The sequence below is a fragment of the Staurois parvus genome, unplaced genomic scaffold, assembly GCF_062004578.1.
Source record: "Staurois parvus isolate SC_StPar_1 unplaced genomic scaffold, SC_StPar_1.0 ptg000980l, whole genome shotgun sequence".
Classification (NCBI taxonomy): domain Eukaryota; kingdom Metazoa; phylum Chordata; class Amphibia; order Anura; family Ranidae; genus Staurois; species Staurois parvus.
Window position 1 is genome coordinate 4,214,800 of NW_028318776.1, and position 22,664 is coordinate 4,237,463.

General features: G+C 40.3%; 1 protein-coding gene across 1 annotated transcript in view; it reads right to left on the reverse strand.

Annotated features, from left to right (window-relative positions):
- The window catches only part of NFXL1 (nuclear transcription factor, X-box binding like 1), a 109,849-nt gene that overhangs the window by 42,355 nt on the left and 44,830 nt on the right, over positions 1-22,664 (reverse strand). Inside the window, exons 11-14 of the mRNA XM_089657304.1 lie at positions 21,059-21,149; positions 6,021-6,141; positions 5,767-5,926; positions 1,427-1,518 (exon numbers count right to left, since the gene is read on the reverse strand). Coding sequence (XP_089513430.1) covers positions 1,427-1,518; positions 5,767-5,926; positions 6,021-6,141; positions 21,059-21,149 — 464 coding nt within the window. The remainder of the gene's footprint in view (positions 1-1,426; positions 1,519-5,766; positions 5,927-6,020; positions 6,142-21,058; positions 21,150-22,664) is intronic.

Below are 22,664 nucleotides of genomic sequence, written 5' to 3' on the forward strand. Positions count from 1 at the left end.
TTACAGACCAATCCCAAATGTATATCAATACAGAAACAGCATGCAGACAATACAAACTATAATGTTTAGGCAACGTATTATTAACTGTACATATGGCACACTTCAGAAAAATTCATGAGCAATTTACGTGCCTTGCAAAATACTGTACAGTTTGTAACACTGTCACATCATACATATGAAAATATGTATGATTTTTGACAGTCAAAAATTAAAAGCTCACTGTCACTATAAATATTATATTTTTTCCTGTCTGTGTGACAATGTGGATATTTCCCTTGATTTCCTGTCCCTGAACTGCAAATGGTAGTGAGAAAAATTCTCTATATAGCAAGGAGGTTCCTCTATTAAACAGTGGTCACCAGAACAGGTGTTCCCACTAGAAAAATCTATCTATATCTGCTGCTCTAGTTTCTTTCACTTTCTTCCCTAGTGACAATGGTCACCAGGACAAACACAGAGGGTGAATCAACCCTGCGGGAACACAGACAGCAATAAATACCTGAAAGCAGTTTGAACCATTCCACACTCTAATTAAAGCTAAAAATGAAAAGGTTTTGTTGTACATACACCATAATACTTGTAGTTATGCTACTCTGTATATGAATTCCTTTTTAATGTTACATGCCTTTATATTTTTTTTCTATATTTACATGAAGACCACACTGTCCAGCAAAGATATATTTACCAGAGATGGGACAAACTAAAACACTTCCAGCAGGAATGTTTACAATGGTAAGCTTTTATTCATACTATTTAAGGCTCCATGCACACTGGCAATGCTGCTCCTGGTGGAGTTAAGCATTTTGTCCATAGAATCAACTAATATTATCCTATGTGTCCATGCACATTAGGTAGTCTAGAGGTGTTTTTTGAGCTCAGCGTTTTGGTGGCAGAACAAAAACAAAAAAAACAAAAAACTTTTTTTGCATTTTTGAAAGTGTTTTTCTAGCAGAAAAAAAGCTAAACCCTACTAAATGCTTCTAAGCACACCTAAAACGCTAGTACAACTCTAATAAAATGCTCATAATTAGTGTTTTTTTCTGTCAAGAACACAGTTTTATTTTAAGCCAGCATTCATAGAGCCTAAACTTTTTTCTTAAAAAAACAAAACAAAAAAACCCCCACTTTTGTAACTGGTTAAAAAGTTTTAGCTAGAATTGGGCTTTAATCACTGTCATTGAATTAGGCCCATCTGCAGATACATGTCCACATGATGACAGCACTGCAGCTATTTCACTGCAGAAGAAACAGTGTTGTCATCCTGCTAAAGAAGTTGAAAGACAGATCTACTGGCAACATCAACAGGTAAAAAACTGTTGCAGTTTGACTCAAAAAACAAAGGCTGTGTTTCTACGATTGACAAACCGCATCATATAATTTAACAAAAGTAAACCTTTTCCTAATGAAAGGTGTGCTTTATACTCACGTTGGTATAGGGACTTGACAAGGAGGACATGGCAAAGCAGTCTGGATAAAAGCTGGTTCAGAGGGCTGCTCCCAAGGACCGGCTGGCTGAGGCTGACCAGAAGGCATAAAGAGGAATGTCATTTAAAAAGGGGTTGCAGTGACAAAATTAACACTTCATAATGTAAAATTTATGCTAATACACAAATAATTCTATAAAGAGTTTAAGAAAAATTAGACATAAAAAACGCAGCTGTTCTGTACACAACCTTGAATCTATCAATCAATCTCTGTACCTCAGCATGATCCTTTCTAAGACACATATAAGCACCCTTGTTACTGCTTTTAAACATCAACTATTGCCCTACATCATAATACAGTCTGTACAGCTTCAATATTACACGTTAAGATAACTTCAAGAATGCCTTGTAAGTTGGCCTCCCAAGAAAACACATAGGACTTTTGTTCTTTTAGATCAGATCGGTCCAGGATTTTGTACGTGGACTTAATTGATGAACTAAGCTTAAAGTAATTAAGAAAACCTAACAGGAGGTTCTAAAATTTTGCCATTGTCCCTCTTGAAAACACAGTACAGTTGACTCTGTATACTCTATAGGATGGGGAATTTTAAAACTGTATTGCCAAAGTTTTGCTTTTTTTAGGTTTTAGTTGACCTTATAATATTATGTTTATGCGGCAGGATTTTCTTTGCTGAACTATGTATCCCTTTTTTGACCTATTTTGCTACGTTTCTCTGACTGTGTAGTCATACCAGTAACTCTTAATTTTCTACAATAAACACCAAGTAAAAGAAATATGGAAACGACTTCCTGTACAGCTTGACGAAATCAGTGCGACTTCCTGCACAGGTGTCAATGCAAGTCGCACATGAAATCGCAAAACATTGTACAGGAACCTTTTTCAAATTGGTGCGACTCAGAGTCGCACCAATTTAAACAGTTCCATAGCAACACATAGGGTGCGACTTGTCATGCACTTTGATCTGTCAAGTTGCACGTCAAGTCGCACTGGTGTGAACCAGGGCTTATTGACATAAAACATTCCTTAGTCATATTAATATATAATGGAGGATACCCACCCTGAGGTATGCCGTGCAGCCATCGGAGTAAAAAAACAAGTACAAAGATGGCGCACAGGTGGATAACACTCAAACGGTTCATAAAGAATGGTAGTTTGTAAAGTTCCAATGGTTAGGTAAAGATACACTGCACTCTGATGGCAGCTCCTCAGAGACTGAAGGGATCTCTGCAGTAAACAAAGACAAAGAGCGCCAAACTGGGTGCAGCATTAAAAACAAGTTTTAATAAAAATACACAAATGGTAATCCTCATTTTAAACCACCCGCGGACAGGCAGTGGGGCCAGGCTGGATCACATGTTTGTATGTCATTCAGGCTGTTCCGGGTTTTGTGAGTGCTGTGCTCCACTTTTGTGAGCGCTGTGTACACTGGACACAACGGATCACAATTACAGGTCACCAGGTAACGTGATCACTATGATTGGCCATAGCAATCACATGATACCAATGTAAACAAACTCTCAAGAATTGATTTCCATTCATGAACAGCTTGCTTAAACTTGTGATCTGTAACTGGCCCACAGCAATCACACAGTACCTGGCTACCTGTACCATGTGATTAGTTATAGCCAATCACAGATCACAATTATAAGAAAGCTGTTCATGAATGTTAACACATTATTATTATACAGTATTTATATGGCACCAAAAGGTTTGCTCAGCGCTGTACAATATTAGACACATTCATGACAGGTAAAAAAACTATCGCTTATACAGTGATCATCACTGTATAGGCAACAACAGTAATAGAAAAAAAAACCCCGATCATCACCCCAGAGTAGCAAAAAGGTTTTAAAAAGTTATAAAATTTGAATGAAAAAATTATTTATTTTACATATCACCAGTCAGTATCCCTGATCACCACCACATCATCGTAGGATGACGCTGTACAGCACAGTTGACAGTATTTAAGAAAAAAAAAAAGGTGGAACAAAAAAAACAAACAAACAAGTTTTAATTTCTTCATTTTTCAAAGTATTGTGACAAAAAAAACAAAACAAAAAGCACTAGAATCACCATAAGTATTGGGACAACCCTCCAAATCATCAGTTTCAGGTGTTCCAAATCACCTCCATGGCCACAGGTGTATAAAATCAAGCACCTAGGCATGCAGACTGCTTCTACAAACATTTGTGAAAGATTGAGTCGCTCTCAGGAGCTCAGTAAATTCAAGCGTGGTACCATGATAGGTTGCCACCTGTGCAATAAGTCCTTTCGTGAAATTTCCTTGCTACTAAATATTCCACAGTAAACTGTTAGCGGTATTATAACAAAGTGGAAGCAACTGGGAACAACAGCAACTCAGCCACGAAGTAGCCTACGCAAAATGACAGAGCGGGGTCAGCGCATGGTGAAGTACACAGAGCGCAGAAGTCACCAACTGTCAGCAGAGTCAATAGCTATAGACCTCTAAACTTTGTGTGGCCTTCAGATTAGTACAACAACAGTGTGTAGAGAGCTTCATGGAATGGGTTTCTATGGCCGAGCAGCTACATCCAAGCCTTAGATCACCAAGTGCAATGCAAACCGTCAGATGCAGTGGTGTAAAGCATGCCGCCACTGGACTCTATAGAGCAATGGAGACGTGTTCTCTGGATTGATGAATCATGCTTATCTGTGTCAATCCGATAGACGTGTCTGGGTTTGACAGTTGCCAGAACGGTACTTGCATACCAAAACATTTTGGACAATTTCATGCTCCCAACTTTGTGGGAACAGTTTGGGGATGGCCCCTTCCGGTTCCAACATGACTGTGCAACAGTACAGAAAGCAGGGTCCATAAAAACATGGGATGAGCGAATTTGGGGTGGAGGAACTTGACTGCCTGCATATTCCCATAGATGCACTCCTAAACCTTGTGGACAGCCTACCCAGAATGGTTGAAGCTGTTATAGCTGCAAAGAATGTGCTAACTCAATATTGAACTCTATGGACCAAGACTGGGATGCAATTAAAGTTCATGTGCGAGTAAAGGCAGGGGTCCCAATACTTTTGGCAATACAGAGTGTGTGTGTGTGTAGTGCGCGCACACACACGCGCACACACACACACACAAGTTTGTAGACGTTATAACTTTCACACAAGCCAATATACATTTATTGGGATTTACATTTTATCAAGGACATGTAGCAGAATATATTTTGGTCTACATTTATGAAGAAAATTTGATTTTATTGGATATGTTTACTAACAGAGTAAATATCTTTTTTTTCCTTACAACATTTTCGTTCTTTTTTGTTTATATAGTAAATAAAAAAACCTAGTGGTGATCAAATACCAACAAAAGAAAAACTATTTGTGTGAAAAGAAAAATTATATAAAATTTTTATTTGTGCACAGTGCTGCATGACTGCACAATTGCCAGTTAAAGTAGGACAGTGCTGAAAAGCAAAAATGGCCTGATCATGAAGGGGGTATAACCTTCCAGAAGTCAAGTGGAAAATAACAGCATGCACATATCATCATGCTCGGTCTTGTGCTGCTGTGTCCTCCGAAGGTGTAAGTGTTCCCAGCATGACATCGCCATAGACAGTGGAATGCTGCCCTGCAGATCCAAAGGTTAGAAGCTATCCGGGGTGTCAGGCTCCCGTAGACACTTACCCCTTGGTCACATAAATGCGGCCCGCGTTTTGCATGGGCACGAGAGCCCATTCATTTGAATGGACTCCTGTGCCCCGTGACACGCAGGGAAGTCGTCCCTGCACTGCTTCTGAAAATGCAGCCCGCACGGGAACCTTGGTTCCCTGTACGGTTGCGGTTTCAGTGTGGGCGGCATGCCATTAGAACTAATGGCACCCACCCACGGGTCCGCATTCCGCCCGCACAGATGTGAACCTAGCCTTAGACTCCGTTCACACCAATGCATTTGTTTAGTGCTTTTTGCAGACACACACTACAGCCCATTTAACATTGTTTCCTATGCAACATGTTTACATCTATGCTTTTTTGAGATGCTGCGTTTTTGGACAGGATCAGGGACAAAAACTACAAAAAGCACTGGAGAAAGCATCAAATGCAAAATGCATATATGTGAACCAAGCCTTACACATCCTGAGGACGCAGCAGCACAAAACTGAGCTTAATGACATGCGCACGATCTTATTTAAAATGCAAGTACCTGCCCTTGTTTTTAATGCTGCACCCAGATCAGAGCCGTGTTTGTCTTCCTGTTTAGCCATCAATGGAGTGCAGGCATGTAGACATGCAGTGGCTGGAAAAAAGCCGCAAGAAACCAGCAACACTAGGTCAAGATAAATGGCTTACCAGTCCTTTCTGCTTCACTAGAGCTTCATCATGGCAAGGGACAGGGCAGAGGTGACCGCATTTTTGGAAGGTTTTCTGACAAACCTGTCGGCATGTCGGACATGGACCAAAATGACATCTATGTTTTTCTCTGGTCTCATGATGGCAGGTAGGAGGGTGACTTCAAGAGGAAGACAATGCAAATGTTTGTTACATTAGTATAAATAAATAATTTTACATAAAAATGTACTGTGGTGGTAAAAAGCTTTAAATACCTGCACACCGCCTTGCAGCGTGGTGGTTTAGTACTGCGCTCTCTGCCACAAGGAACTGTCAATATAGTTTTGCCACAGTTACATTTCACATCAACAGTTACTGGACAAGGGTAACAGCTTCCTATAATTAAAAAGAAAAAAAATATAATTCCCTTTCTACAATACCACCCACATTAAAAAAAAGACCTTCAGGCAAAAATTGTATTTGCCCATGCTGTTGGGCTGTGCCCACACTGCATGGGTTATCTGCCCCGTTTTGTCTAGGGGATTGCAGAGTGGAGATATACTTACCTAATCCACTGATCCCCACAGCTACTGCCCCCTCTTCATGCTAGCAGTCCTGTGAATGGACGGTTTCTGACATCATCACGCCCACAAACTGCCATGAGGACAGCAGGATCAGTCCACAGCTGGAAATGGGGGAGCATGGTATTCCAGAGGATTGAGTAAGTATAGCTTTTTCTTGTGCCCCTGGACAAAATAAGCAGTTAACCCATGCAGTGCGGGCACAGCGCCGCTGCATGGGATATTACATTTTCTGCCTGGAGTTCTTCTTTAAGTTTAGTGCTAAAGAAGCAAATTTGAGAATAAGAAAGCACAAAATTAAACAAAACAGCTAAATTCTACATTGATTTCTATTAGTAAACATTGGTAATGATGGAATGCAGCCATTTTATATATAACTTGGATCTCTCACTGAGTGTTACCGTAACAATGGTAGTTCGAGTGCAAGAAAGATAAACGCACAGGTAGAGACAGGTATTATGGGAGGTAGTAATATGAGACTTTACATATAATACATCCAATGGTTTCAATTCTTTTATTCTTCCTTTTGGCACTAGAGGACACTGCTTTGATGGATACTTAAACTATCCTACAACCAAACCTCCTATAGTTGCCACAGCAACATATACAAGAGTGAACAAAACTAAAAATGGTACAGACAGGAAATGTTTAGCACTTTTCCAATATGTTTTCAGATCTTCACAATAAAAAAAACAAAGAAACTTTCTTGTTTATCTTTATAAGCAGTTTTGGTAGGAGCAGTACCCACGACATGTAAGTAAGCCTGTATCTGAAGGAGTTCATATTTGTAGAAAATAGTTCCTACACATATTATTCTGAATTACAAAAGCTATATCTTCCCTGCCTATGACCAATACAGTCATGTCATTTGCTATAAAATCACAGGTGCACTTAAAGTATTAGTGTACAAATACATCAAGATCTGAGAGTATGACAACCATTTACATCTGCCTGTTTTGACGGCCATGATTGCAAATGCCTAACCATGCTTTTGTCTTGCTAAGAATTTTTTTTTTTTTTTTTTTAATTCTTTATTTGGATTTTACAAGTTTACAAAACAATAGATAGAGCAACATTAAGGAGTGAACAAAAATCATGCAAGACATTGCAAAGCAGTTACACAGATGAATGTTATAATCTTTAATACACAATAAAGTTTTCGGTGTCTGTGCATATTACAACAAAACACATCCATAAAAGGTAGTGTTTGAATGTCCTTCGGATGAGAAGGATAAAACAAAAACGACAGGAGGCCTAGGCCTAATGTTGTTTTGCAATCTTTTTATCGCTTTCACAGATATTGGATTTTGCCATCAGGTAGACTAAACATTGCAAAAGTGGTCCTTCTACCAGGCTTCAGATACAAGAGTGGTCAGGAGGAGTAAAAAGAAACAGCAAGACTGAGAAATGCAAAGATAGGAAAAAGAATCCCTTTCAGGACAATATGATTTAGAGGATACTGAGCACCATATAAGGCCTGGTTCACACCTACTGTATGCTTTTTTTAGAAACTTATTACAAGCCCATTTAACATGGTTTCCTATGGGACACGTTCACATGTAAGCATTTTCAGCTGCAGGCCTAAGGCCAGGTGGTTTCACCAAGAAGGAGAGGGGATTTTATGGGCTTGCAATAAGAGTGTGGTATTCAGATGTAAATGTAAAGTATACAGTTAGGTCCATATATATGTGGACACAGGCACAATTTTAGTTCTTTTCAGGTATTTCCCAAAACCTATTCACGCTATAGTTATATAATGGATATGGGCAGAAAGTGCACTCTCTTAGGGTTAATTTGAGGGTACGTACATCCAAATTGGAGAAAGGGTTTAGGAATTACAGCTCTTAAGAGTAGCCATCCCCCCTTTTTCAAGGGACCAAAAGTAATTGGACAATTGAATCAAAAGCGGTTTCATTGCCAGGTGTGGGCTGCTCCTTTGTTATTTCTTCATCAATTAAACAGGTCTGGAGTTGATTCTAAGTGCAGTATTTACATTTGGAATCTATTGCTGTGAACCTACATCATGCATTCAAAGGAGCTGTCCATGCAAGTGAAACAGGCCATTGTAATGCTTCAAAATCAAAAAGAAATCCATCAGAGAGATAGCAGAAACATGAGGAGTGCCCAAATCAACAGTTTGGTACATTCTGAGGAAAGAAGAACACACTGGCGAGCTCAGCAACATAAAAAGGCATGGACGTCCACAGAAGACAACAGTGGTGGATGCTCGTAGGATCCTCTCTATGGTAAAGAAAAACGCATTCACAACATCTAGACAAGTGAAGAACACACTCCAGGAGATGGGCATATCATTGTCAAAGTCTACAATCAAGAGAAGACTTCATGAGAGCAAATACAGAGGGTTCACAAGGTGCAAACCATTCATAAGCCTGAAAAATAGAAAAGTCAGATTAGACTTTTCCAGAACTGGTCTGGCTTTTATATATTTTGTTTTGGCAAAACATTCTTTGGATGGATGAAACTAAGATTAATCTGTACCAGAATGACAGGAAGAAAAAAGTGTTGAGAAGGCTTAGAACAGGTCATGATCCAAAGCACACAACATTGTTACATAGTTAGTCTGGCTTAAAAAAGACAAAAGTCCATCCAGTTCAACCATTTACAAAAAAAAAAAAGTTAACCCTATACCCACAGTTTATCCAGAGGAAGGCAAAAAAAAACCCCCCATGACCCAATTTGCTCCTGCAGGGAAACAAATTCCTTCCTAATCCCCCGAGAGGCAATTGGATATTGCCTGGATCAACTTTACCTATAAAATGTTAGTATCCACTTATATTCTGTGTATCCAAGAAAGAATCCAGGCCTTTTTTAAAGCAATCCACTGAGCTCGCCAGAACCAACTCTTGAGGGAGTCTTTTCCACATTTTCACAGCTCTTACTGTGAAGAAACCTTTCCGTGTTTGGAGATTACATTTCCTTTCCTCCAGACGTAAAGCGTGCCCCCTTGTCCTCTGTGACGACCTCAGGGTGAATAGCTTTACACTGAGTTCACTATATGAACCACTGATGTTTTTATACATGTTGATCATATCCCCCCTTAATCTCCTTTTCTAAAGAGAAAATAAATTCAGTTCCTCTAATCTTTCCTCATAGCTGAGCTTCTCCATGCCTCTTATCAGTTTGGTTGCCCTTCTCTGTACTTTCTCCAGTTCCCCAATGTTCTTTTTGTGAATTGGTGCCCAAAACTGAACTGCATATTCCAGATGAGGTGTTACTAATGATTTGTACAGGGCTAAAAATGATCTCTCTCTCTCTCTCTCTCTCTCTCTCTCTGGAGTCTATATCTCTTTTAATACAAGAGAGGATTTTGCTCGCTTTAGAAACCGCAGCTTGGCATTGCATGCCATTATTAAGGTGACGTCATCTGTAAAACATGGTGGAGGCAGTGTGATGGCATGAGCATTCACGGCTTCCAGTGGCACTAGGTCATTGGTGTTTATTGATGATGTGACAGAAGACAGAAGAAGCCGGATGAATTCTACAGTGTTTAGAGATATACTGGCAGCCCAGATTCAGCCAAATGCAGCAAAGTTGATTGGACAGTGCTTCACAGTACAGATGGACAATGGTCCAAAACACACTAAAAAAGCAACCCAGGAGCTTTTCAAGAAAAAGAAGTGGAATATTCTGCAATGACTGAGTAAATCACCTGATCTAAACTCAATTGAGCATGCATTTCGCTTGCTGAAGGCAAAACTAAAAAGGTAGAAAGACCCACAAAGAACAACTGAAGACAGCTGCAGTTAGAGCTTGACAAAGCATCAGAAAGGAGGAAACCCAGTCTTTGGTAATGTCCATGGGTTCCAGACGTCAGGCAGTCATTGCCAGTAAAGGATTCTAAACAACATATTTAAAATGAACATTTTATTTATGATTATATTCATTTGCCCAATTACATTTGAGCCCCTGAAAATGAAGGGACCGTGTATAAAAATGGTTGCAGTTCCTAACATTTGTACTTGGTATTTATGTTCGACTCTTTGAATTAAATCTGAAAGTCTGCACTTCAAATTCATTTGGATTGTTTCATTTTAATTTATTCTGGTGGCATACAGAGCCAAAAAGTATAAAAATTGTGCCTGTGTCCAAATATATATGGACCTAACTGCATACATCTGTGCCAGCTTTTGAGGAATTGTCCCTCTTCTTTCCTCCATAGTATTGAATTTGCTTTGTTTTGCTAAAGGCTAATTGGTGAGGGAGTGTTCCGTTTCGAGTAGAGTGAGATGCAGTGCGTTTGCTGCATTCAGTATGTATCAGAAGCAATTGCTGCAGTGATACAGTAATGAAGTGGGGAAAAGTAGCAGCCAGGTCATTCCCCAACTGGAAACCATAGGTAATATGGCACAAAAAAAATGTATAACCTGAGCTTGGTAATTCTAAACAACGTGGAGGTTTCAAAGAAAAGTTAAAGTAAAGCTGAAAAGTCTGAACAGTCTAAAAAGTCTATGATCTGTAGACCATCAGAGTGAATCCTTAAAGGCTAAAGTCACCTTTGGGAACATGTTACGTGTTCCACCCGTATTTAGGGTGGAACACGTAACATTTTCCCGTAATTACAGCCTCCCCCTGATCCCACTTCTTATTGTGATAGCGGACTTTTCTCCACACCCGCTATGAAAATTTCGCCCACATGGCCACGTCATTCATTTACAGAGTTCTGTGAATGAACTACAAGTACAAACAGCCTTTGTGGCTGACGGCTCGTAGCTCTCAATGAACTACCAGGGCGCTAGTGAGCACTCTAGTAGTTCTAGTCTTCCTGTCATTCAGTAACTGCCTATCCTATACGAGGTGGGAACAGACAGAAACAGTCAGCTGATTATGAATGCAATGCTTTACAGGTGCCTAAATAAATATAATAATAATATTAAGAAGAAGAAGAAATGCAAAAACATATATATATATATATATATATATATATAATTTTTATTTTTTTTGAAAGGTGAACTTTTAAAGCTTGGAAGGGTTATTCTTTACTAACTCCAGGACACTTCATACAGCACCTCTAGAAGATTGAAGACATTTCTATAATGGTAGATAAAGCACAGCAGAAAGTGCAATCCAAGTGTAGCTTATATTGAAAGTTTATTAAATGAAGACAATTGGCAAGTCACATGAAATAAATTAAAATATGCTTATCATCAGAAAAGTCTCAGCAAAACAGGGTATCAGGATGCTGTCTGGGTGGAGCAGATGTTTCACCTGTAATGGCTGAGAAAACACCATCAGGCACCAATCTAAGTGTAGTATGGTGTATTATGTAAATAGTACACAACAACTGGCAGCTTACTAAGATGAAAAGCGCATGCAAGTCAAGAAAAATGTTGTTGGTTTGCTTCTGTACTGATCCAGAATTCTGAGAACACTGCCTCTCACTCGATTGTGTATAGTGTCCAAGGGAACGAGGGGGCCAGGAAGCAAGATATCCGCAGACCACAGGTGGATCATTAGTAATGCTGTGGGATGCTCGAGGGGTGTGACTACGTTTAGAGGCGTTCTGCCTCTTTATCAAGCTGGCATTATACAGGGAGCACTGTATTTATATTACATTGTACATGGGACTACAAGGTGCAGAAATGTGGGAGAAGATAAAATGATGTGGAATCAAAATCACTGTCAAATATCACAATAGACAAAAGGTGGAAAAAGACACAAAAGTAAAAAAGGAAACAGTGGAAAGTTTGCCCATTTTAAGAAACTTAATATGGGGGGGCTGTATTATTATAACCAATGGTGTGGAACCACAAGACGCAGCAGTGTAAAAGAAAAAAAATATATACAGTGGACTAAATGACAGGATAGAGAACAGAGTTGTGGTAAATTTTATCTCAATTTATAGGGCTGATGGCTCAGATGACTGTATAAATTAAAAGTTCTTCGTTTAAACCTCCTGGGAACAAAGAATTCAAAGTGAAAATCCAATAGGTTTCTCTTTCACAGAGCGTCCTGAATCGTTCTCCCATGCCAGGTTTTTGTGAGATAGATTCAATGGCCCATACCTGTAGACCTTCAGACGATTTTGTTTGTGGAATTCCGCAAAGTGTCTGGGATTGGGCTGTGTTCCCTTCTACAATAAACCTCTGTTGGCCAAATCTGAGCCTTACTGTTCTTATAGTCCACTCTACATATAGAAGGCCCCAAGGGCATGGTAAACAGTATACTATGTACTGAGAGGAACAATTCAGGAAGGTGGTAATAGGGTAAGTTTTCCCATTCACTATGAAACTTTTTTGCCCATGTGACACGTGTTTACAGATAAGACATTTTATTTTTCTACAGTGGTACATGCCAACCAGATTATCAAATAGGTTACCAAGATGTGTGATGGGTTGGGAAATGACCAGGATCTTGCTTCATGCAATTTTGCCTTTGATCTTGACGTTTCTTCTGTAGGCAAATTTTTATTTTTTTGGGAATTGTGGACTTGAGGTGGGGTTGCTGTAGAAGGATGGACCAGTGTTTGGAGAAAATGCTCTCCATTTCTCTGTACTGGTTGTGAACTTGGCTTACGAATCTGATGTGTTGGTCCACTTCCTTAAGAATCTTATCAGTACTGGACTTGGTGAAGTAGTGGGTGTATACTTCCTCTATCAAGTCTTGAGGGTAATTTAGATTTGAGGACTTCTCTACCAATGAAGTTTTCCTGGCAAGTACAGTTTTGTTGACGTCAACAAAATCAACTCTTTTGCCTAACAATATGTTATGATTGTCAGAGCAAAGTTCCAAATCCAAAAAAGACCAACGATGACTTATCACATACATGAGTGAAAGATAGACCAAAAGGGGTTTTTCATTACAGAATTGTACAAAATCAGTGACCAATGACTGGGGTCCATCCCAAATGACACCAATATTTTCTACTTAATTGTCCTATTGTCTGTAACAGATGATGTTTTGGTCAAAGCAATTGTTGGACCATATATGTTGGAGCTCAAGTATCCCATTGTTAAGTTGGTGTAACTGGAAGCAAAATGAGCCCCCATAGCTATGCCTGTGTTTGGAATGTAGAAGTCCCCATTGAACTCAAAATAATGATGTTCTATGCAAAATTGTGAGGCTTGTAGAATGAGGTTGGCTTGTTGGTCATTAAGGTGTGTATCAATAGATAAAAAATGGTTGACTGCCCACAGACCTATCTCATGAGGGATATGTATAAAGAGCATACATCTAGTGATAGCCAGAGATACAGTCAGGTCCATAAATATTGGGACATCGACACAATTCTAACATTTTTGGCTCTATACACCACCACAATGGATTTGAAATGAAACGAACAAGATGTGCTTTAACTGCAGACTGTCAGCTTTAATTTGAGGGTATTTACATCCAAATCAGGTGAACAGTGTAGGAATTACAACAGTTTGCATATGTGCCTCCCACTTATTAAGGGACCAAAAGTAATGGGACAGAATAATAATCATAAATCAAACTTTCACTTTTGAATACTTGGTTGCAAATCCTTTGCAGTCAATTACAGCCTGAAGTCTGGAACGCATAGACATCACCAGACGCTGGGTTTCATCCCTGGTGATGCTCTGCCAGGCCTCTACTGCAACTTTCTTCAGTTCCTGCTTGTTCTTGGGGCATTTTCCCTTCAGTTTTGTCTTCAGCAAGTGAAATGCATGCTCAATCAGATTCAGATCAGGTGATTGACTTGGCCATTGCATAACATTCCACTTCTTTCCCTTAAAAAATTCTTTGGTTGCTTTTGCAGTATGCTTTGGGTCATTGTCCATCTGCACTGTGAAGCGGCGTCCAATGAGTTGTGAAGCATTTGGCTGAATATGAGCAGATAATATTGCCCGAAACACTTCACAATTCATCCTGCTGCTTTTGTCAGCAGTCACATCATCAATAAATACAAGAGAACCAGTTCCATTGGCAGCCATACATGCCCACACCATGACACTACCACCACCATGCTTCACTGATGAGGTGGTATGCTTAGGATCATGAGCAGTTCCTTTTCTTCTCCATACTCTTCTCTTCCCATCACTCTGGTACAAGTTGATCTTGGTCTCATCTGTCCATAGGATGTTGTTCCAGAACTGTGAAGGCTTTTTTAGATGTCGTTTGGCAAACTCTAATCTGGCCTTCCTGTTTTTGAGGCTCACCAATGGTTTACATCTTGTGGTGAACCCTCTGTATTCACTCTGGTGAAGTCTTCTCTTGATTGTTGACTTTGACACACATACACCTACCTCCTAGAGAGTGTTCTTGATCTGGCCAACTGTTGTGAAGGGGGTTTTCTTCACCAGGGAAAGAATTCTTCGGTCATCCACCACAGTTGTTTTCTCTGGTCTTCCGGGTCTTTTGGTGTTGCTGAGCTCACCGGTGCGTTCCTTCTTTTTAAGAATGTTCCAAACAGTTGTTTTGGCCACGCCTAATGGTTTTGCTATCTCTCCGATGGGTTTGTTTTGTTTTTTCAGCCTAATGATGGCTTGCTTCACTGATAGTGACAGCTCTTTGGATCTCATCTTGAGAGTTGACCGCAATAGATTCCAAATGCAAATAGCACACTTGAAATGAACTCTGGACCTTTTATCTGCTCATTGTAATTGGGATAATGAGGGAAAAACGCACATCTGGCCATGGAACAGCTGAGAAGCCAATTGTCCCATTACTTTTGGTCCCTTAACAAGTGGGAGGCACATATGCAAACTGTTGTAATTCCTACACCATTCACTGGATTTGGATGTAAATACCCTCAAATTAAAGCTGACAGTCTGCAGTTAAAGCACATATTGTTCGTTTCAGTTCAAATCCATTGTGGTGGTGTATAGAGCCAAAAATGTTAGAATTATGTTGATGTCCCAATATTTATGGACCTGACTGTAGGTGGGTTCCCATGTGTATAGGCATAAGTTTTCTAACAGGTGTGAACTTGCACCACGGATATAGGAGAGTAGGCAGGACCGGTGCTAGACTATTTTGCGCCCTAGGAAAGACCAGATACTTGCATACCTCCCCCCCCAAAAAAATAAAACTTTTTTAAAAACAGTAGGAAATATTAAAATCAACAAAACATGAAGCCGCTAAATTTCTTTTAATTAGCAAAAATAAGTGCCATAAGATGCCATCAGCACCAATATTAAAAGACAAAATCAGTGTCACGGATAGACTATCTGTGGCTGGCAGTGGCAGGGTGAGAGTTGCAGTGAGTGAAGGATAATGGATCCACACACTGACAGATGCCAGGCTGGAATTCCCCAGGTAATGGGGGAGCTAAAACTCTGACAGCAGCTCGCAGAACTGAGCGAACCCACACAGTGACAGATCCAACACAACACACCACCACCAACACTGACACAGATCAGCAGGCTCTAGAAGAGCAGGCTGTGAGATCGTAATTGGTGTCAACACTCACTGACACATTGAACATGTGGTGGATGTCCAGCTGGCCAGGTAGCACTCACACAGACACGAGACATCAGAGGGGGAGAGAGGGAGAGAGGGTACAGAGACGATGAATACACAGCAGGATGACGGAAGCACATAATCTGGCCACACTATCAGGGATCAGCAGCCATGATAAATGTGGTCAATACATACAGGGGTAGACAGGAACAGGCAGGATCAACCAGGTATTATAGAACATATAAAAAGGGACAACTGACATGGCAAAAGTGCTATGCTATATATCATGCCTTAACCGATTCCGCGCCGCCATTCGCGACCGTCAATTACCGGGTCCCGGCTGTGAAGCACACTGACACAGCCCCCTATGTAACACAGTTAACCCTTTCCTACCCAGTGCCATTAGTACAGTGTCAGTGCTTTTTATTAGCACTGATCACTGTATTGGTGTCATTGGGGATGTCAGTGACCCCAAGTCAGTTCCCCCGTGTCACAATGCCTGCCGCAGTCTTGCTGCAAGTCGTTGATAACTGCCATTAGTAGTAAAAATTAAAAAAAAAATCCAGTATCTATACCGACATTTGTAAACGCTAAAAAACTTTCAAGTAAACCAACCAGGTAATTTACACGTATTAGGGTTGTTTTTTTCAGCAAAGACATGTCGCAGAATACATTTTGGCCTAAATTTATGGCAAAATTTGGTTTTAATTTTTTTTTACTGGACAGGTTTAATAGCAAAAAGTCAAAAATATCTCAAAATTGTCGCTTTGTTTTTTTTATAACGCAAAAAATAAAAAAAAGCACAGGTGATCAAATACCACCAAAAGAAAGCTCAATTCTTGTGGGGAAAAAAAAAAAAGGACATAAATTTCATTTAGGTGCAGTGTTGCATAACTGCGCAATTGTCAATTAAAGTAACGCAACAAATGGCCTGGAAAGGAAGGGGGAAATCCTCAGGAGGGCAAGTGGTTAAAGGAACGGGAGCATTTTTTTTTACAACCACTTTAAATACAGTTAACAGAATAGAATATATTTTTTACAAACGTAGTTCTTTAAATTAGACCTAAGCTCAAAAAGCAAAGAAATATAGATTTGCCATCTTATACTGAAATTTTAACTGTGCCTAAGCATTGCCCTGAAAAAAATAGTACTCTGCCTGGATTTCCTCCTAAAATATAGCTGTGCACTTCCTGTGCTTCAAGTCTTATAGCTGTATTTGTGCAGTGTGACATTGCCTACTGCACTTCTGCCCCTGACTGCTATTCTCATGAAATTTTGAGTATAGTTTATTGATGTCACTTCAGTGCAGCTCACTGTTCCCCTTGCTGAAGGATGTATCTGAGGAACTGCAGGGCAAGGATCTCCATGCTGCTGTTATAATAAAGAATATGTAAACCCAGCATTTCATATTTTTGATATCTGCCTGCTTAAAAAAACTGACCACACTAAGCAGGAGGACACACAGTGGCCAGTTTTCTAGCTATGCTGGGAACTCACAGCCTGCTCTCCTCCAATGATCAGACTTGTCCTGACACCACACACACCCTTTTACTGTGAAGCTCAGTGCACTGTTGTTTTTGCTCTCCTAGCTCTTACATAGCTGAGAACAGTAGGATTGTGATCGCCTATTATAAATACCTCTTTATCTTTCCTTTTTTTTTATATCTATACACAAATGTTTTGACCGAATGAGCGGTTTTACAAGGTGAGGGTTTACAAGCAATCACTTTAATTCTGTTAATTTGTACTTTCTGAACTGCACTATTTTTGAATACTGCCCCTTCCCTTTTCTCATTAGATCACCAGTCACATGGGTGGAAGCTCTCATATGTAGAAGCAAAGCTCTGCTCCTCTACCAAGATGGATGCCACTAGCAAAGCTGCAGGGAGACAATAGCTAGAACTGGTGACAAGCCATTCACCCCCTGATTGTTTTTTCTGGGCACAGCTCCCAGTTTAGTCCTCCTACATTTTAGAGAAATTCACCACTGTAAACATAAGCCCTGGAGGTCCAAATAGCTTGAATACTAATACACAGTGGAAAGGAAATTTCAGGTTAGTTTCATCAGCTGTAGTTTCCATAGTGAAGGTTAGAATATAAAGTTAAGCATAAAATCGTATTGCTGTAGCAAACTCTTTACATTTAATATACATTTATTTCAAGCTTTTAGGAGAGTACATATCCTTTTCAACTTATCAGACTTAAGAGTTTCACATAACTATTCTTTTATTTTATAATAAAATCGGCAACTAAAATTTTATAGATACTAAACATTTGCTGCTATGCAGTAATATCGAATACATGAAGATGCAGGGCCGAACGATAACCTTGGACTGCAGAGCGGCTGTAAACTTATAAAGCAATCTGCCATTTTCTGTCTGCAAGTTTTTAATCTGATCAGAGGAACGTCAGTTAGTGAGTGATCAGAAACTCAATCTTGGAAAAATACCACAGACAGTAAGAGTTTCATTTTGTGTTTTATCAGGGCGTTCATCCGAGTGACCTTTAGAATAGATCCTATTATTAGTTACATTCTATTTGAAATGCAAATGAAAGCAAAAAGGCACAGAAAAGCTCATAAAGAATCTTGGCGTTCATCATAACCTTTAAAATGATCGTGATATAAAGTGCTGGGCTTTCCATCAATGACAGTTCCATAAATAAGGTCAGAGCATTATTTCACTCAAGAATGCTTCAAAGAAATGAGAAAATCAATGTTTCTTTTAAGGCTAGCAGTGTAAAACCTTGGCTGCTGTATATATGCTTGATTTGTTTCTTGTTTTGATTACTGCGGCGCTGTGTGGTACTAGCACAATCAGCTATACAAATGTGTTAACAGGTTCATAAATAAATAGAGATACAGATTTTAGAAATCACTAAAACTTGCAGGCTGTTCTTCATGAACACTGCTTTAAAAAATGTGTTGTTCCTCAAAACATTGCAGCTATTGGGTAAGAGTTGATAAATGTTTTTACTCTTGGCTGAAATGATGCGATTGGCCTGTCAGAAGCCAGATTGTGAAACTGAGATCTAATCAACAGAAGATCAAACTACTCCACCCAAAATGCCAACATCTGTTGGAATCCTGTTTTAATAATAATCCCCACACAGCATATCTGGCTTACATACATTCAGTTGGTAAAAAACAACCCTCAATTCATGATCTGTGAAGAAATGTAGGTTGGCCATAGATGTATCTAAATTCAGCTGTTTCAGCAGGGACCAGACAAATTTCGGTCTATCTATGGCTGTTTCCTTTCCAGAGAAGTCTATCAATCAGTGCTCAAGTACTGATCACTATATTCTGACAGCAGAGGTGTCCTCACTGTCAGAGTACAAGACAGCGGGGAGGATTCCTCCCTCCACCTCGCTTGTGTGGATGGGGGAATCCTTTCAGTATTTCCGATTAGTCAGTATTCCATTATCCATGTATGGCCAATTTTAGTATTCATGAAGAAGGGGGGGGGGGGGTCACCCTGTTCCAGAGACAAAATGGGGAGGCATGAACAGAATATGACAGGTAAGCCATCATAGAATACAGAATGTTTAAAGCTTTCAGAATAGATTTGTTCGGTCTTGGATGTACTAAAATATTTTTTGCTATTATAATAAAACAGGATTTATATAACATCAACAGTTTGCCCTCATGTTGTAAAATGCTGTGCAAACAGTACAGTTATAATACAATTCAATAATGGAGGAATGAGAGGGCCATACTCGTTAGCACTTGCAATCTAAAAGGGGAGGGTCAAGTGATACAAAAGCTAATAACTTTGGGGGATGAGCTGATGGAGAAAATGTATGTACATTTGTTGGGTGGAGGCAGGATAACCTTGTCTAAAGAGAAACGTTTTCAGGGATCACCTAAAAGTGGACAGAGTATAGTTGGACAGACTGGGGAAGGGAATTCCACAGGATGGGAGAGGCTCGGGAGAAGTCCTCGAGGAGAGCATGGGAGGAGGTGACAAGGGAACTAGTGAGCAGGAGATCTTCGAAGTTATTAGTATTTCGAATTTGATTTGCTGGGGCAGTGGCGGCCAATGCAGGGATTGGCAGAGAGCGGTGGCAGACACAGAACGGTTGGGTAAGGTGGATGAGCCTGGAAGCAGTATTCATAATAGACTGGAGGGGGGATAGCCTATGTAAAAGGTAAGCCAATGAGAAGAGAGTTGCAGTCTTCAAAGCGAGAGATAAGCTGGGAGTGAATTAGGAGCTTTGTGGTGTCATTGGTTAGGAAGGGGTGTATTTTGGAGATGTTGTGGAGGTTGAGACGGCAAGCTTTGGAAAGTGATTGGATGTAGGGCCAAAAGGAGAGTCCAGGATTGCACCTAGCACCCTGGCATGCGGAGACAGGTTGATGGTTGTGCCATTGATCTAGATAGGGAAGTCAGGGGAAGGGTCATGTGGGGAGGAAAGATTTATACTTTTCATAAAATGTCAATAGAAATATTATGGAAGAAAAAACAAAAAAAAAACAAAAAACCCTTCTGCCTTTAAAACCACTTTAAATACTGTACATCTTCCCTGAGCTGACCATGAGTTGGAATGGCCTGCTGACCCACTCCACTTACAGGATCACTGTACTATATGCAGCTAGAGAGGCAAGAGAAGAGGACTCTTCAGATACCTGCAAACTGTGCGCATATGCATAGTACGCCCAATGAACAAGAGGCTTCGCAGGAGCAGTAGCTCTCCCACCCAAGTCCCAGCAATGTCAAGAAAAAAGGAAAGCAAATTAGAAAAAAAATTTCCGACTGAGTCAATTAAAACTTTTTTTTTTGTAAAACACATAAAAAAAAAAGTGTCACAACCAAACTGCTCCTGATGCTCGCTGCGACTGCATGCTCAATGTTTACCTTTAAGGTACAAGAGCAAGAAACAGGATAAAGCTGACTTACCACCAATGTCTGCGGTATCTCCCAGTCAAGGAGAATTTGGAGAACCAGCTTTAATTTCTTGAATGAAAACAAAAGCTGTGGACCCCTATGAACCAAGCTGTGTGGCCAATAAGGGTTTAGGACTCTTGCCTTGAAGTACAAAGATTCTAGGTTTACCAAGAAGATGATATACTTGTTTATCCCGCAGTTCCTCCCCATGTCTGTTTGGGTTTCCTCAAGGAGCAGTTCCCCTCATTACCCAAAAACATACTATTAGTTTTACTGTCATCCACCTAAACTGGACTTATTGCATGCACACATGGTGGTAATAAGGATATTAGAGAATATGGTCCTGATTGATCTAAATATTTTGATGCGCTCTGTAATGTTCTCCAGAAATATCTCAGCTCTTAGCAAATAAGTAAAAATTACCTAAAGACCAAACATGCATTTTCCCTTTGTATCCTGTCTTACCTCTGTGGCACACTGAAGGACACTTGTGATTTCTGCACCCCAGGGTACGTCCACATTGCTGGTCACAGGACAGGCAGTTTCCAGTGCAACACTATGTATAAAGAACAAATATATAGATTTTTATCTAATGTATAACACATAGGCCTATAAAACAGTAACTATGAAAGCATTGAAATGATACTGGATGCCCTATGAGCCCAAAGACTCTTTGAAGAACACCGACACTGGTATATGAAAACAGAAAAATGTGGAGGGGACAAAAAATTGCCAACAGCAAGTAATGGTTTCGCCATTTAGTTCTTGGAAAGATAAAAACAAGAAATTTTTATTGGTCATTATGAGCAATAAAGTTCAAATGTCTTGTTCATTTTGCATGAAAGAGACTGACAGGTCAAAATAATAATAATAATAAAAAAAATAAAAGTTTTGTGATTAACCACTTGCTTCCAGGCACTTATACCCCCTTATTTACCATGCCAATTTTCAGCTTTCAGCACTGCCGCACTTTGATTGACAATTGCGCGGTCATGCAACATTGTACCCATATGAAATTTTGATCATTTTTTTCTCACAAATAGAGCTTTCTTTTGGTGGTATTTAATCGCGACTGGGCACTTTACTTTTTGCGCTATAAACAAAAAAAGTGCAAAAAATTTGAAAAAAAAAAAAAAAAGTTTCTTTGTTTCTATTATAAAATTTTTCAAACAGGTAATTTTTCTCCTTCACTGATGTGCGGGTACTGATAGACGGCACCGACTGGCATCACTGCTGGGCACTGACTGCCGGCACTGACTGGCACAACCGCTGGGCACTGGTGGGTGGCACTGCTGGGCTGCACTGGTGGGCAGCACTGGTGGGTGGGCACAGGTGTGTGACACTGCAGAGTGGCACAGGTGGGTGCATTGCTGGGCACAGGTGGGTGCACTGCTGGGCACAGGTGGGCGGAGCTAGTGGGCGCACTGCTGGGCACAGGTGGGCGGAACTTGTGGGTGGCACTGCTGGGCACCGATCATCAGGGCACTGATCATTAGTGCCCTGATGATCGGTGCCGATCCTCGCTCTGACAACTGCCGGTTCTCGGCAGTACTTTCCTCACGATCTGACAGCGTGAGGAAAGTGTAGCCGAGAAACGGCAATTGCATTTCCCTGTGATCAGCGTGTCATTGGACACCGCTGATCACGTGGTAAAAGGCCGCTGTGATTGGCCTTTTACCACATCACGTGATCAACTGTGTCCGTACTAGGCAAAAAAAGTAAATGTTTTCTTTACATCAGGGATACAGCATCTTCCCTAAATTATACTTTTTCAACTACAGCACCGTGTAGTCACATTTTAACTCATATCATGTACATGGGAGTAAAATAAATAAAACCAGTGTAACCATTACAGAGACTGTCAGCTTGCCCATTCAGAATGTTCCCTCTCAGATGCAATTATACTTACGTTGACTGTGCTTACCCACTTCTGTTTCTCCATCAGAGCTGGGAATCCAAACCCCAAACTCTGTGGCATATGGTCTCAGAGCTTACAGGGGTCTGATGACAACCTCCCCCTCATGTGACCGTGTATTGGTCTGGTGATTAGCCGCTGAGGACCAAGCTCCAT